The 14,672-nt window shown below is 54.5% G+C and overlaps 3 protein-coding genes across 3 annotated transcripts; 2 read left to right on the top strand and 1 right to left on the bottom strand.

Annotated features, from left to right (window-relative positions):
* Nucleotides 1-457: 457 nt before the first annotated feature.
* Nucleotides 458-2,038, top strand: BDP55DRAFT_632738 (uncharacterized protein; the record flags this gene model as incomplete). Its single annotated transcript, XM_060572460.1, has 1 exon — nucleotides 458-2,038. One exon carries the CDS (start codon nucleotides 458-460, stop codon nucleotides 2,036-2,038), a length of 1,581 nt encoding a protein of 526 aa, XP_060428671.1.
* Nucleotides 2,039-4,060: 2,022 nt separating this feature from the next.
* Nucleotides 4,061-7,264, top strand: BDP55DRAFT_553898 (uncharacterized protein; the record flags this gene model as incomplete). The annotated part of the gene is made up of 1 exon (XM_060569336.1): nucleotides 4,061-7,264. One exon carries the CDS (start codon nucleotides 4,061-4,063, stop codon nucleotides 7,262-7,264), a length of 3,204 nt encoding a protein of 1,067 aa, XP_060428670.1.
* Nucleotides 7,265-8,083: 819 nt separating this feature from the next.
* BDP55DRAFT_553847 (organic solute transporter Ostalpha-domain-containing protein) lies at nucleotides 8,084-10,041 on the bottom strand (the record flags this gene model as incomplete). The annotated part of the gene is made up of 3 exons (XM_060569331.1): nucleotides 8,084-9,277; nucleotides 9,330-9,913; nucleotides 10,002-10,041. The coding sequence occupies 3 exons, from the start codon at nucleotides 10,039-10,041 to the stop codon at nucleotides 8,084-8,086; spliced, it is 1,818 nt and encodes a 605-aa protein (XP_060428669.1).
* Between the last annotated feature and the right edge of the window lie 4,631 nt (nucleotides 10,042-14,672).

The following is a 14,672-nucleotide window of genomic DNA, read 5'->3' as shown; positions in this document are numbered from 1 at the left end:
CACCATCCCAATTCTTATTGCTCTTCGTTGCTCAGACTCTGACAAAGGATGCCGTACTCTCCTAGCATGGAGGAGGATAATGGCTTCCGTCTTAGACAAAACATCATCTCCATGCTCCAACAATGAATGAAAGTCGCATTCATGTGCCAAAAATGCGAGCTGTCATTGTTCCCAACTTAGAATCATCGTCAATATCATGCTCGTCTATTGTTTGTCTGGTCACTGTTGAGCTTGACATCGCAGACCTTGCCATGTAGTCTTTGATCTAAAGTTTCCATCAGGTGCCATCACCAAGGAATGCTCATCCCTTTAAATCGACAGCGTTGATAAACACGTCTTGCCTCAAAGATGGCCATTACCAGCATCGTCATGCTGTTCAACCATTCATCTCACCAGCTGGCTTACCTCTTCCGCACTAGAATTTCCCTGAGAATTACGCTAAACCAGACTTTTCATCATGTCTTCCAGAACGCCCCCTCCACCCCCTCAAGCTCGCATCCCAAAGACACCATATGCCGACGCCTACCAGTCCCGCTACATCGAGGAGGTTCTCTGCCTAGGTGGTGGTAATGAAGACGCTCCACACGCTGAATACGCCAACTGGGATGCCAGCCTCCTGCGTCACGTCAACTGCGGGTATCTCTCAACAAATGGACATGCGCCTACACTGCTCGCCCTCAAGCAACACGCGCAAGCGCTGACCATCCTGATTGCCCAGCTTGCGCCGACGACTCAGTACGCCGAAGTTGACAATGAAACCAACAACAACCAGGGCCGCATCCAGAAGTCGTTTAGAGACAACGAGGCCTTTGACTGGCTCAATAACTTGCAGCTTCCCTATGAGAACGACGATGAGTGGCACAACAAGCCCCTGACTGATCTCATGAACAGAATCCAGCACGAGTCGGATACCCAGGGCACCGTTCACCACTGCCCCCTCCAGGAATACAACGAAGACAAGGGCAAGAGAACCAAACCTCGCCCTTACGCCACGCATACTGCTCTAGCACACCACGCAAACGAGTGTCTCGAGATGCTGGACCACGAGTACAGCGCCACGGGCGGCCTCCTGTCCCTCCTCCCCACCGACGAAGCCCTCGACAAGGAAGAGATGGCCGCCGTCCGCAACAGCCTCCTCGGCCAATGGCTCCTCTACACCCAGCACCTCGTGGCGCGCATGCACGACCTCGAGCTGGGCTACGCCAACGCGCTCGACGTTACGGCGGGCGAGGCCGCCGTGCCGATGCAGATGCTTTCGAGGATGGGCCCCGACGCCTCCTCGGGCCGCGAGATGGCGTATCCGCAGGATAAATGGATCCTCGCCAACGCGGGCGACGACGTTTTTGACTTCTTGCATCGCGTGTTGGACAGGCAGGAGGCGCAGATTGAGCAGAAGAGGGAGATTTGGACGGCCAACGGGACGTATGGCGAGCGTATGTGGAACGAGACACGCGGCGGGGATCTCTATGCGCGCGGACTCGTCTTTTACGACGTCAAGACGAGGTATTATAGGCTTGCTGGGAAGGGGAAGAGTACCATCTTCATCCTGCCCGCGCACGGGGAGCACCCTGCCGTGCAGCAGACGAGGCGATTAGAGTTGACGCCGACGGTGGTGTCTGTTGTGACGCCGACGTGGCCTGCGCGGGTGTCGGATTGGGAGAGCAAGTACAAGAGTCAGCTGGACGAGGCGACGCGGATGGAGATTCAGAATCACGGGTTGACGAGTGTGGGGGCGGCGATGAAGGAGCATAATGAGACGTTGGCGACGGAGTTGGACAAGGCTAGATTTATGAATGAGCAATTTGAGAGGTATTATGGACGGGCGGAGGTAGCGGAGGGGCCGAGGCATTTAGAGAGGGCGGTGTCGATGTTGTTGAGGGATTTGAAGGAGAAGGAGGATGAGTTGAAGGGGTTTGTGATGATGGCTAGGGAGGTGAGGGATAAGTTGCCGAATCAGTATGGTGTGTTGTTTGATGGTATGGTGGATGATGAGGATGAGGGTGTTGGTGCTGAGGCGGCTGGTGAGACGGCTAAGTAGCATGAGGTTGAGGGAAGCGTGGATGGCAGACTGTGTAGATGAATGCAGGTACGGGGTTGCACGGGTGCGAACTTTGATAGATTGTGTTTCTCTGGTCCACGGGCTGTGATGCAGAGGTGAGGTGGCTTATTTGATGATGGTGTTACCCAGATGACAAGTCAGTCCAGCAGTTGGTACCTGTATGACTGATAACCTGTCTTATCACTGCCTTACCTCGTGTTTCATTTATCCCATATTCACCAAAGGTGGTTGGTTGAACCAGCTCATAATCTGAGGATATCTCTTTAAATGATCAGTTTTTGATATAGTCACATTCAGTATCTCATCTGGAGAATGTTCCTTGAAGAATTAGCCAAGAAGAGGAACAGTTGTAATGGTCGGAGTATTCGTAAGGTAGCAGAAAAAGAGTTCCAGGATGTATTCGGTAGATCATTTTGCGATCCACTTGGACGTCTACCTCAGGTGACGCGGAGTTAGGACCAAGATGTTAAAGTCGCGCAGCTTGGAGGTTGGAGGTTGGACGGAGATGTCTTCTGTTTCCGCGGTGGTGTAGCTTCAAATGCTAGGTAGTTAGCCTGGTTGATGAGGCAATATAAGACGAATTGGCGTACGTAAGGGGACCCTTGCATGATTCATACAACCACTTTCCTCGCATTGTCACGTTGAACATGTGATTCCTGGAGGTGTCCCATCCGGACTCGGAGTTGTATCATTGGGTATGCTGGAAGTAACAATAGTTCCACCGAGCATCAAGGAAAAGGATTGAAACACACTCGAGAGATAGAACCGTCGGTCGTTCGCGAATCACCGGTGGCCCCCGTCGAACAAAGAACGGCAGCAAGGATGCACAACTCATCTAATCCCAGTTAGGGATGGCGCACATCAGTCAGCAGGGGTCCACTCTAGCCGAGACCCTCCGTTTAGTGGGGCGTTGCCCCGGACGACGGCCTGACAGTCGCGCAGCCGCCGCCAAAATAAACCCTCCCCAAGCTTGGAAACACTCACTCATGCACCAAAGGCACCAAAGCACTTCCAACTTGCAGGCAACCCTTGACCGGTCCAGCGTCCTCGATCGGGGCCGACCTGCCCGCGGGTTCCTCATGATGCCATACTGCGGACACTAATTGGCCCATCTCCCTATCGTCCATCGGTGCTAAGCCTGCGGCGCAGATTGAAGACTTGGTTCTAGGCTTTCTAGCCAACCCCTCTTTTCCCGCTCATCCTGGGGGATTTCCAAGTGTTCCCAAGTGCGCGGCCCTTTGATAGACGTTCGGATCTTGTGGGCGCTGGTTCACACGGCTCTCTCTGCCCTTTCAGTCTGTCGTTTCCCTCCCACCGGTGCCAGTCAACCGCCGCAGCGCGCCGCCAAAACGACCCCTCCTCCGTTGCCCCCCTGCACATCGAAACCGTTCGATTTGTTGACATCCTGCTTTTTTTCCTACTGTGTCTCTGTCCTCAGTCCTCCCTACCTTACAGAAACCAAACAACCCTTGTCCAAAACCCCCCATCTGCACACCTTGCATCCAGGCCACACCCCAACCCCTCGATTTGCTCGTCATCCAGATTAATTCCCATCGCCCTTGTCCGGGGTTGCTCGCCTTTCTCCATCTCTGATCATCCTGACCACAGCTCTGGCCTCCTCTTTCCCGCATGTCCCGTGCTTTTCCTTCTCTGATTCTTTTCCCGCCTATCACTTTTTTTTGTGTGTGTTTGTCGACGTACTCCTCAAGTCCCTTTTTCAGACCCGGCTAGCTAGTTGAGAGACAGAGAGTCGAAGCGAGAAGGAGTGACGAAGGAAGAAAGAAGAAAAGAGGGAATGCTAGTCTACTGAGGGAAGCATCCGTTCTAGAACTTGGACTCTTTCCCCGTCTTCACATTACACCAACACCGGAAAGACAACGACGGTCGACTAGAGTGCGCAGTAGAGAGGGGCAAAGAACATGAATTGACCACCGCTCAGCGGTTGGCGCATACGATTACACAAAAACCGGACCGCAAACGACAACTTTCTACGGAACGATCATGACCGCGACGGCCGGCCGGTTGACCTCGTCGAGGGCCGAAGCAGCTATCCGCAAGACGACGACAACCTTTGCCGCCGCGGCGCTGCTCTTCACTTCCCTGGTCTCGGCGCAACAGACGTTTCCTTACGCTCCGACGACAATCTTGCTCTCCTCCTCCCTGCCGGGATCGCCAGGCAACAGTAGCAACCATGGCATGGCATACATCTTTCACCAGGGTAGTTCCGGCGTCGAGCTGCTGTCCGTAAACGCCTCGGCCACCGTCGACGGCGCCGCGAGCCTGCAGACCATATCGACAAGCTTGCCATTCCTCGACGATGCGACCAAGACAACGGCTTTCCTCCCCACGATGGCGGACAATGGGACTATTGTGGTTCAGGCGGGGGATTGCATGACGTCGGAAGGTTACGACATCTGGACATATACCCCAGGAGGGTCTTTGACCACTTCGGGATCCTGGTTCAAGACTCCGGCGACATTACCAAGCAGTGCGGACTCTGACGCAGGTCCATATGCTCTCGGCGCAGGCATCAGCTTCTCGTCGACCCTCGCGCCGACCATGTCTGAGCCCTTGTTGTACTCATTCGGCGGCATGTGCCTAGCATCGACGACGGACGAATCTACGTGGCAAGGGAACGGGACATACACGAAAGCCATGTTGAGAGTGGCTCCTTCAGACTCTGTAGCTTCGGGATACTCCGCCAGCTTCATCTCCGGCAAGGGTCCAGCCTACGCTGAGGCCGGCTTCTCGTTCACGCCCCTGAGCCCTTCGATTTCAAACCGGTCCGGAATCGTCACGCAGCAGAACCGCTATGTCTTACTCGGCGGTCACACTCAGCAGGCCTTTATCAACATGAGCTCCGCCGCCATCTGGAACCTGCCAGAAGAGTCGTGGAACTTTGCGACTGTCAGCGCTACGCGCGTCGGAAGCAGCGAGCTAGCGGTCAAGGACATCGAGAAGCGCGCGGGTGCGGAAGTCGAGAGCCGGTCTGGGCACACGGCGGTGCTGAACGAAGACGGCACCGCGCTCATTATCCTGGGCGGCTGGGTTGGCAGTGTATCTCAGGCTGCCTCTCCGCAACTTGCACTTCTCAAGATGGGTGATACATACGGAGACTGGACGTGGTCGATTCCATCCCAACAACCAGATGGTGGGATTTATGGCCATGGAGCAGCGATTTTGCCTGGCAATGTGATGATGGTTTACGGAGGATACGAAATTACGACTTCAGGATCCAAGACGAAGAGGCAGTCGAGTGGGACCGGGCTCAGGTTTCTGAACATGACTTCCATGGCGTGGACTTCGAGCTATACGAACCCAAATCACGCGGCCTCGTCTACTGGGTCCGATAGTTCCACTGGAAACGACAATATCAAGAAGATTGGACTCGGTGTAGGCCTCGGCGTTGGGCTTGCTGCTATCCTTGGCGCGTTCTTGGTTTACTTTTGTTACAAGAGACATCTGAGGAAGAAGAAGGAGATGAGAGAAGAGACTGTGCGCTCCCTTGCGCAGGATGCGACGCGGTTCCTGCATCCGGACGACGACATGATGGAGCGGGATGGCGGATCGGCGTACCCCTGGACGAGCCATTCTTGGTACACGGGCGGTCACGACCCCTACGAGACGATCGACAGATCGCTCGGCTACGAATCGCTCAGGACAGGCCATGGTCCGGGCAACAATCAAGGTGTATATCAACAGCAACCCGGCCTCCTCATCCCCCGCAAACCCATACCTCGCGCGGCAAGAGGCGCATACCAACCAGCGGCGAACCTCACTACTCCGGGCCATATCCACCCGATTTACGAAGCAGACGAAGATGATCCTGAACATGCCAACCGAAGAAAAGACCAGGAGCCTGCGACGCCCACTACGCCGGGGCACGCCGACCCGTTCATGACGCCGACGGCTTCCGTCCCAATATTAACACCGGGCAACCGCAATTCCATGACGCCCAGTCCGGAGGCTCTACTGCGGCGCAACACAGAGGTGCAAGACTGGCAGTCGGACATTGACGCCACCGAAGCCCTCCTAGCTCGCATGCCCTCGCGCCGCAACAGCCGCGTCTCCCCGACACGGCGCGCGTCGATGCGTTCGGCTCGCTCCATGGCGGATGACGAGCGGACGGCCAGCAACGTCTCGGAGTCGGCGCGGAGCGCCATCAGCGTGCCCACGCGCTCAGCGTCTGCGAGACGAAATAGTACCGGGCCGAATAACCTTACCATCATCACCGATAACCGGGTGGGCACCTCGTCGTCATCAAGCAGTAGCGGGCACACATACTCCACCGCCAAAACCACATTCAACGCCTTACAAGCTGAGGGTCCCTCGCTGCTCCTCCAGGGCCAGCGGCCACGCAACGACCACGATGATGACGAGGAGGACTTTGTGCACATCCCAAGCAGTCCCAGCAAGCACAAGCCGCGCCGATCACTCGGCTGGCTCGGCAGTCTCCGGCGCGTCTTCAGCAGCGGCGTCAACAACAACTCGTCAGATTCAAGTGACCACGAGAGCCCGCGGCGTCTATCCCTCGACCAAGTCAGCTCGGACTACGAGCCGAGGCTGGTCGGATTATCCGGCATCGGGGGCGCCGAGCTCCTGCGCAGGAAGCAGGGCCGGCACGACTGGGATATCGATCAGAAGTCGTTGGATGAGTGGGATATCGAAAAGGCGATTGAGCAGCGGCTGGTGCAGGTCATGTTTACTGTGCCCAAGGAGAGGTTAAGAGTCGTAAACGCCGAGATTGAGAAGGAGGAGGAGGCGATTCTTGTGGATCCGGATAAGGATGAGATGGAAGGATTGGACGGGTCCCATGCGGATTTGGAGAAGAGGGCGCTGGAGGAGGAGTATAGGGATAAAGGCAAGGGCAAGGAAATCGCCCTCGATGACGAAGATCTGGAGTCCCACAGAGGGATGTATGCGCGGAGACCCGAGTCGCCGAGTACGGGGTCGCCGGTCCGCGGACGGAGGTTACTACACCTTCCCCCGCCAAAGGATGAAGCCGGAGGAGGCGTGGGCAGCCACGACCATGACCACGACCACGACCGTCCGCTGCCGAGCCGGGAAGACTCGGCGGAGCCCCGGCCGTCGCTGACGCTGCGCACGGCAGAGGTCGTGAGCGTAGCGAGGCCGCGGACGAGGGTGCTTAAGATGGTGGAGAGCTTTGAGTCACGGAGCAGGGAGACCAGTCCGTCGCTCGGCTAGAGGCCGGGTGATCACCAGGGACGTGGTGATTCTTCCCTGTTTGACTCGTTTTCTGCCGTCGGACCCATGTCACCATGACATTCTGGAGTTTAAATCGAGGCGTTTGAGTTTTTTGCTAGGTAGCAACCGTCGTTCGTTTCAGAGCAGGAGCCATTGGGCTTTATGTTCTGTGTGTATGTGAAATGGGATGGGGACAGGGCTGCTGCAGTGTATACATGGAATACTTGGGAGTCATTAACTGGGACAATGGGGGGTTTTTTCTTCCCCCTTTTTTTTTTTTTTGGCCCGTTCGGCGTGACGGAACAAATCATGGGCAACTTTTGGAGGCGAGGCAAATTTATGTATCTTGTGTTAGTTTACAATAGCGAATTTGACAGCGTACTATCCTGTCGCTTCTGTCTTGATACAAAAACCTGAATCGACTTGCCATCTTGAGTATGAGCCACGTGTGACTTGACCTCTTCTCGGTAAAGGGAGTACGGCAATCACCTAACATGAGTAATGAGACAAATCACAGCAGCAACAGTCCAAGCAAACATTCATAGTGTTGAAAACACTCAAAACGAATTTACATACGTATGTGTTCATTCCCACCCAGCTAAATGATGTGGTATCTCGTAAAGAAAAACAAAAAAAACGCCGATTTTTTCCTATGCATTGTCCACGCCTGAAGTCCCCAAAAGCCAAACTAACCCTCAAACCTCATAGTCATGAAAGGGGGTGTTCAGCAGTTCTCTTGACTGCTGGTAATTTTCCAACATGTAACCTCTCGTCATCCGCGGTTTTTGTTCAAAGAAAATCTTATGTACATGGCTGAGCCTAAAAGGCCTGGCCAGGCCCCGGTTGCTGCTCGTGCGTTTGGTTGTTATACGCGGTATTGGCATGCGGTTGTTGTTGATTGCCAAATGCCTGGGGCTGGTATGCTTGTTGCTGGTACGCCTGTTGCTGGAGGGCTGGATGTCCGTAGGCGCCGTTCATCGGCGATCCAAGGACGGGACTCTCCGGCATGATGGAGGCGGCTGCTGGGCTTTGTGGTGGTCCCCAGAGCGCTTCTCCCACTCTTTGCTGCGTCAAGTCGCGCGGACCTGCAACGCCTAGGTTTGCTGGTGCCGCCGGCCCCGTCCTCCCCCACTCGCCATTGCTGGGCCCTGAATGTGCCGGATGCACTGGTGCCATGCCTGCCTGCTGCTGAAAGCTCTGATCCTGGTACGGCGAGATCGGGGACATGGGCGACAACGGGACATCCGGACGCGCGGGGCGGCGTGGCGGAGACATCTGCGAGGGGTTCGGTTGGGCGTGGGCTATGAGGCTGTCACTCTCGTTGCCGGGGCGTTGGGGTCGGGGAGGTGGTCTCGATGGCTGCAGGTATGTGCTGCGGCGGAATTCGGTAGCGATCGGAAGATGGTCGGTGCTCTTGATACCGGCGGGGTGATACGCGGTGTCTCCGCCCTTGTCGAGGTCGTCCATATCGAGGCTTGCTGCGGTCTTGTAGCTGGGATCCTCGTGGCGGCGCTTAACGCCGCAGAGAAGCCAGCGCATACCACGTCCAAAGGCCTTGACGAAGTCCCACAGGTTGAGGGCGTCTCCCACAGCCTTGAGGCCCATCCATCCGCCAGCCGGTGCCGTGTGCACGTTTTCGCGGAGGGGAGCGTTGCTGTCTCGGGAGTCGGCGGACGGGTAGTACGTGGTCTTGGCCCCTGGGACGTAAGGGGCGTAGGGGAAGGCCCACAGATGAAGAAGGGCGAACAGTGCCATCTCGAAACACAGAAGAAGGGCAGGGATGCCGACTTTGATGTCCGGGTAGGCGAGGACTTCGTTCGGGTGGACAAGGTCGAGCGTAGATGTGGCGAGGGAAATGCAGGTGACCTGCCAGAAAGAGAAGAAGACTACAAGCTTAATAGCAAGGACCTTGAGGAAGGGTGAGTGTTCCTTGAGAGGTTCTCTCATCTGAACGTAAAACTGAATGACGGAGTACATGGCAATGGTGACCGCTACACAGTTGATCGAGATGACCTGTTTCTGTTAGTGAAGGCTTCCAAATGGGTCAGGGGCAAAACAAGCTTACCCAGATATGAGCAAATACGGGGTTATTTGAACTCTCGCAGTAGCGGTGGAAATATTGCGTGACGACGGCCGTGACAGTCATGGCGACGCGGATAAAGACGTAGTGGTAGACACCGATCCAGATGACATTGAACCAGGTCAAGCCGCTCTTGGGCGTGCGCCAGGGTCCCCTTTCTCCTCCGCAGCACTTTGCAAACCAGTCAAGGGGCCAGACCCAAGGCTTGATGGGGTAGAGATTGCGGAAGTAGTCCTTCTGGGTGTGGACATCTGGAGCGAGGTAGTGACACATGAGCGAGAAAAAGGATGCGATGGCAAAAGCTTCATAGCAGTCGCTCATGAGCTGAAAGTACACCGCGTGCCAGTAGTACCAAAGTTGAAGAAAGGAGGAAGCGGCGTAGACGGGGACCATGAACAGGATACGGATGATCTGACGCTGCTCGCGGGGCTTGGTGTAGTTGATGGAGTGCATGAAGACGAGGTAGAAGGAGAGGCATATTGCGATGATGGTGCAGGAGCCGGCGATGATGAGGGCGAGGTCGTGAAAGGTCAGGGGACCAGCGATGAGGATCTCGGAGCCGGGGAGGACTTGAGAGAGAGGAAGGTCTGTTAGCTTTCTTGCACGTTGATGTCTCACAAAACTTGAGTTGGGGGTTTTCAGGGTCGAGTGACATACTCCTCAGCTCCTCGAGCGTTGAATTACACGTTAGATTCATGGTGACGACAGCTCAGCGCCGTTCTGAGGGTGACCTCCGGCGTACGGGGGTTGGTGTACGGGACGGAAGGCCCGGTGAGTATAGCAGCGCGGTGTCAAAAGACTACAAGCAGCGTGGAACGGAGTAGACGATGACGATGTCGGTGTGGATGAAGGGCGGTGGGTTGGGGTTTAACGGTTGTGCCAAGACTGGTGTGCTGCAGGAACAGAGCGGGTGCCGGTCTTGGCAGAGCTTGGTCGCCTCGTGGCTCTGGACTGCGTTCGGGCGGGTCGCGTGGTCGCAACGGGCTCGCGAAATAAGAGGAAACGTCGGTTTTCGAATTAAGACTGACGGAGTCGTATTCCGGGATGGCTTCCTCGTTATAATTCTACCGGCTCAAGTGACCTTCTCCCTTCAATTCGCGCCGTGTCTCTCCCTCTCTGATGAGTATGTGGTTGTGTGTTTCTGTGGGTGCCAGAGGATCGTGGTCGACTGGTTCGAAGGGGATGTCTTTCCCCAGTTCGTGCCCAGTAATGTAGTCGCACGTCGATCCTCCTCTTGTAAGATTCCACAAAAAAATTAACTGTCCGTCGCGCAATTATAGCTGGGGATTTCTCCTCTTGGTCGTTGTTCGGGGTTCGGGGTATCGTTTCGGTCTTCGTTATCGGAGTGACGTTGAATTAAATACAGGCGGATACGAAGAAGGTAGTTCGGTCAATCGATGGAGGAGATGCCCACGGCCAAGAAGCAAAAAAGAATAAGGTAGAATCAGAAGAGTAGACGCGCACCAAGGAGAACGGCCGTTGTGGTGAAGGGTTGGGAAGGAGGGAAGAAGAGTGACGAAAGCGCAAACTTGGAGGAGGGGAGGCACTTGGGGGAAATTGGCGAGAGACATACAGCCGTCAGGAGGTAAGCACCACACAGAGAGTCACTTCTTTCCTGCAGCTTTGGTAACTTGGGTGCTTGGTAGGGGACCAGGGGTAAGGTATTCGTAGGGGCGGGCACATTACCTAAGGCAAAGGAGTCCGGGGACCGTTTGCCAAGTGGCTGTGCCAAGGGTCGAACGGAGCGGACGCGCTAAGATTACAGGGCCGCTGACGACGGCGGCATCCAGTCAGCAGCGAGATCCCTCCCTCCTCCGGGACAACACAGCGCCGCCCCTTCAGGGGTTCTCCCTTCACATGGCCCTTTCATCTCGACTTTTTCGGGGCCTTTGGGCTGCTCAGCCGTACGGAGTACCAAGCACACATAGCTGTGGCGGCGTGGACAGCATCACTGTTCAAATCACCAGAGCAACTTCATCCACCAACATCGGATGCTTCAATGCAAAGAGCGTCACCGCCTCATTGCGCCCAGTGCCGGTTACCGAAGGCATCTATTTGCAGCATCATATGCCTTCCTTGCCTTAGCTACCTTACCTACTACTCATCTACGCCACACACACCTCCCAACATTGTGAAATCAACATCTTCTCGACACTCGAGAGTGCGTCGTATGGGCAAATGTGAACGCGTCACTCGTACGGGGCAATCTCATTACCATCTCTTATTTCAATCTTTTTTTCTCCGTACTGCGTCGAGCTATGAACAGGGATCCAACGCCAAACACCTGGGCTACCTCCGCCCCCTTCCCTGGCACCCCTTCCTCAAATCTTGTCCCTCCCGCGCGGCGTTTTAGAATTCGGAAACGAAGGAGAGCAGATAAAAAAAATTCGATCTCTACCTGCAGAGTACAGAGTACCTATTTACAACCTTCGAAGGCTTGAACGAATAGCACAGTAAAAGCACTCTCATCCGCTGTAAAATCCCCGACGCGACCACCGCGGATGTGCAGCGGGTGCGCACGCACAGCGGCACGATGGATTCGCCCGCCATGCACTGAAGCAGGGACTCGACCTCGATCAACCTCGAGCGCACTCGATCAACGTCATTCTTTTCGTCCGAGCAATTCTCATATCGCATGCACAGCAAAACTCTCTCTCCTCGCGCCAGCGGCAGATCAAACACACGGCCCATCGCAATGAGACGAACACCGGACGGACTGACAGATGCGACGTCACAGGCCTCCCAAAGAACGGGGGAAACCCGATGCAGGAACAAAATCGAGGGAGAACGGAAAGCACGTTCACATTTTCCGCTACCTATCCATACAGGCTACGGATAACTAGTATCGCGATTCTGCCTCACTCATATTAATTACCGCGGCTCCGGGACCACGACGACGACGAAGCAGAAAAAAGTCAATGCCAACATGCCAAGTTCACCCCCATGTTCCATTTCTCGTTCCTGGAGACGCAACGACATCCCACTTTCCGCGCTACCTACCCGCTGTCCGCCGTACGGATACAAATTCCCTATCTCAAAATACTCTCTGGCCAGGCCTATGAGATTGAGGCTATTCCTACATCGTCAGCCACAATTGAGGCGCGGTCGTCGTATACCATACAGCCCTGGTCGACAGTACCGTGGTTCGCAATTACAGGTCAATCTCATTTTGCTCCCCTCTCCTCTCTATCAAAAAATACGAGTCAAACAAACATTCCTGGTTCCTATTACTCGTATACGGATACCGACCGCGTATTTCTCTCCCATCAAACACCCCCCCTAGTCCTTTTCCTTCTTCACATTTCATGATCCAACGAGCAAACACCATATTCTGTACAACTCATGCAGCGTGCCATTCATGACATGTGTTGTTCATGGCTCTTTGTTTGTTTCGGTAGGTATCTATTCCCCCTTCTCATCTTACCTTACCTATGCTCAATGTCTCTCACTCCCGAAACTCAGTTTCGGCTGCGATTTTGTACCACCAACCTAAAACGCCCACATCTCGAACAACAATTTCACCACTATTCAGCCCCAAAGCCCCAAGTGACTTTTCCCCCTCCTTCCCCCGTCATCCAGTTTTGTTTCGAAACATGCAGCCTCCCATCGACCCCCCCCCCCCCCCCCAAAATCCTCCCTCGCTCCCACGGCTCCCACGCCCGATGGAAGTATGCTTATCCCACTTAAACATGGACGCCTCCAAACCACCATAAGATGCCCAGTGCAGTCCAAACGCATACATAGTACCTACTCGATTGTCCTCGTGAAATAGGGGGGAAGAATAGTGCCACCATCGACGCCTCCTTTCTTGGAAGCTATCCGCGAAGGAACGCGTCGGATCATCAAGAGACTAATTGCTCTAGTGTAGCCAGTCCGCTCCGAATCCTGCATACTATTTCGCGCATGACGCCAGTCCGTCCGTCCGTCCGTCCAGCGGCTTCGATTGAGCCTCATCTCAAACCTCCGATCCGAAATACTAGGAAAAAGGGGAAGATCTACACTACACAGGAAACCAGCAACACAAACCCCAACATACACATGGAATCATCAGATCACGTCCTCTTATTAAGCATCAACTCGGTCAGCCTACTAACCAGTCTTGTCTGTCACTGCAACAAAACGTAGACCGGACTTTGCTTCTGACCAACTATCAACTCCGACGGCCTGTAGTAGTCAGCAACAGCCAGGCATGTGAAATGTATCCGTATTTCCCGTATCAATCGCAATCACGGTCTCCATTCATTCCACACACACCCTGAAATCCAGAATCCAGATAATCAGATCATACCCACTCCGGAATCCCTCCACCTCCCTTCTCCCATTCAAACGACATGGACGCTAAGCTTTTCGCAAACACCCACCTAAATCTAATGAAACAGCAGCACCTAAATCATCATCTAACCACGTCCACCCGCCCAAAACTTCTTGACGCCAAAATCACCAATGACATCAATACCCAGGCACGCGCCTCCAACACTCTTATTCATACTACGTGAGACTCCGAAGAAACCACTGCCTATAGAGACTAAAATCGAAGGATCTGATGACGGAATCCATCTCAGTTGTTCCTCCGTTGCCTCCAACTTGTCAAAAAAAAAAACACAGATCTCCACATCAAAAGTTGCGATCGACCTCGCCTTGCTTCCGCCTCCCCCCCCGGCCGCGAACCTATCTGCATCGCTTCCGACCCTCCATCTTCCACTAATCTTTACACAACTATCCCATGGACTCTACTCGGTAGGTTTTCAGTAATACACAAGCGTCAAGACACACACACACACACACACACACACACACACGCACAAACAGAATCCTTCGGCAACCTTGTCCTCCAAACACTGGGCCAACCCTGGGCCAACACTGGAACCAGGCTTTCACGCGAACAATCACAAGCAATTGGCAAAAGTCCAAATCCCTGTGCCCTGTATGCCCTGTGCCCAGTCGTAGCCATTCGTGCCATGATCCAACATGTGGCAACGTCTATCCCCGTACGCCCGTAACCGATACGCACACACAATTGAGTCGCCCGAGCCTTGTTTTTTTTTTTTTTGCCGGCCCCGGTCCGATCCAGCGAGGAGGGTGCCCGAGACAGCGGCGGTTGATTTCACACGAGACTCATGGTCATCGCTTGCCTATTGTACACCGCCTGGCGTAGACATACATCATGCGTACGCGTTCAATTGTGATTATGATTGAATGTCGCAACTAGCTATAGAACTTTTCTTTCGCTTCAGTGACCATTGTGCAGTCTGCTGTTTGGTCGCCCAAAACATCCGGTGACAGGCTACACAGTCTGTAACCTCGACGTGATGTCTCCATCTTGGGCTC

The sequence above is a fragment of the Colletotrichum godetiae genome, assembly GCF_030913485.1.
Source record: "Colletotrichum godetiae strain CBS 193.32 chromosome Unknown BDP55scaffold_24, whole genome shotgun sequence".
NCBI classification, from domain to species: Eukaryota; Fungi; Ascomycota; class Sordariomycetes; order Glomerellales; family Glomerellaceae; genus Colletotrichum; species Colletotrichum godetiae.
The sequence above is the reverse complement of the archived record's forward strand: the minus strand, read 5'-3'. Positions and strand labels throughout refer to the sequence as shown.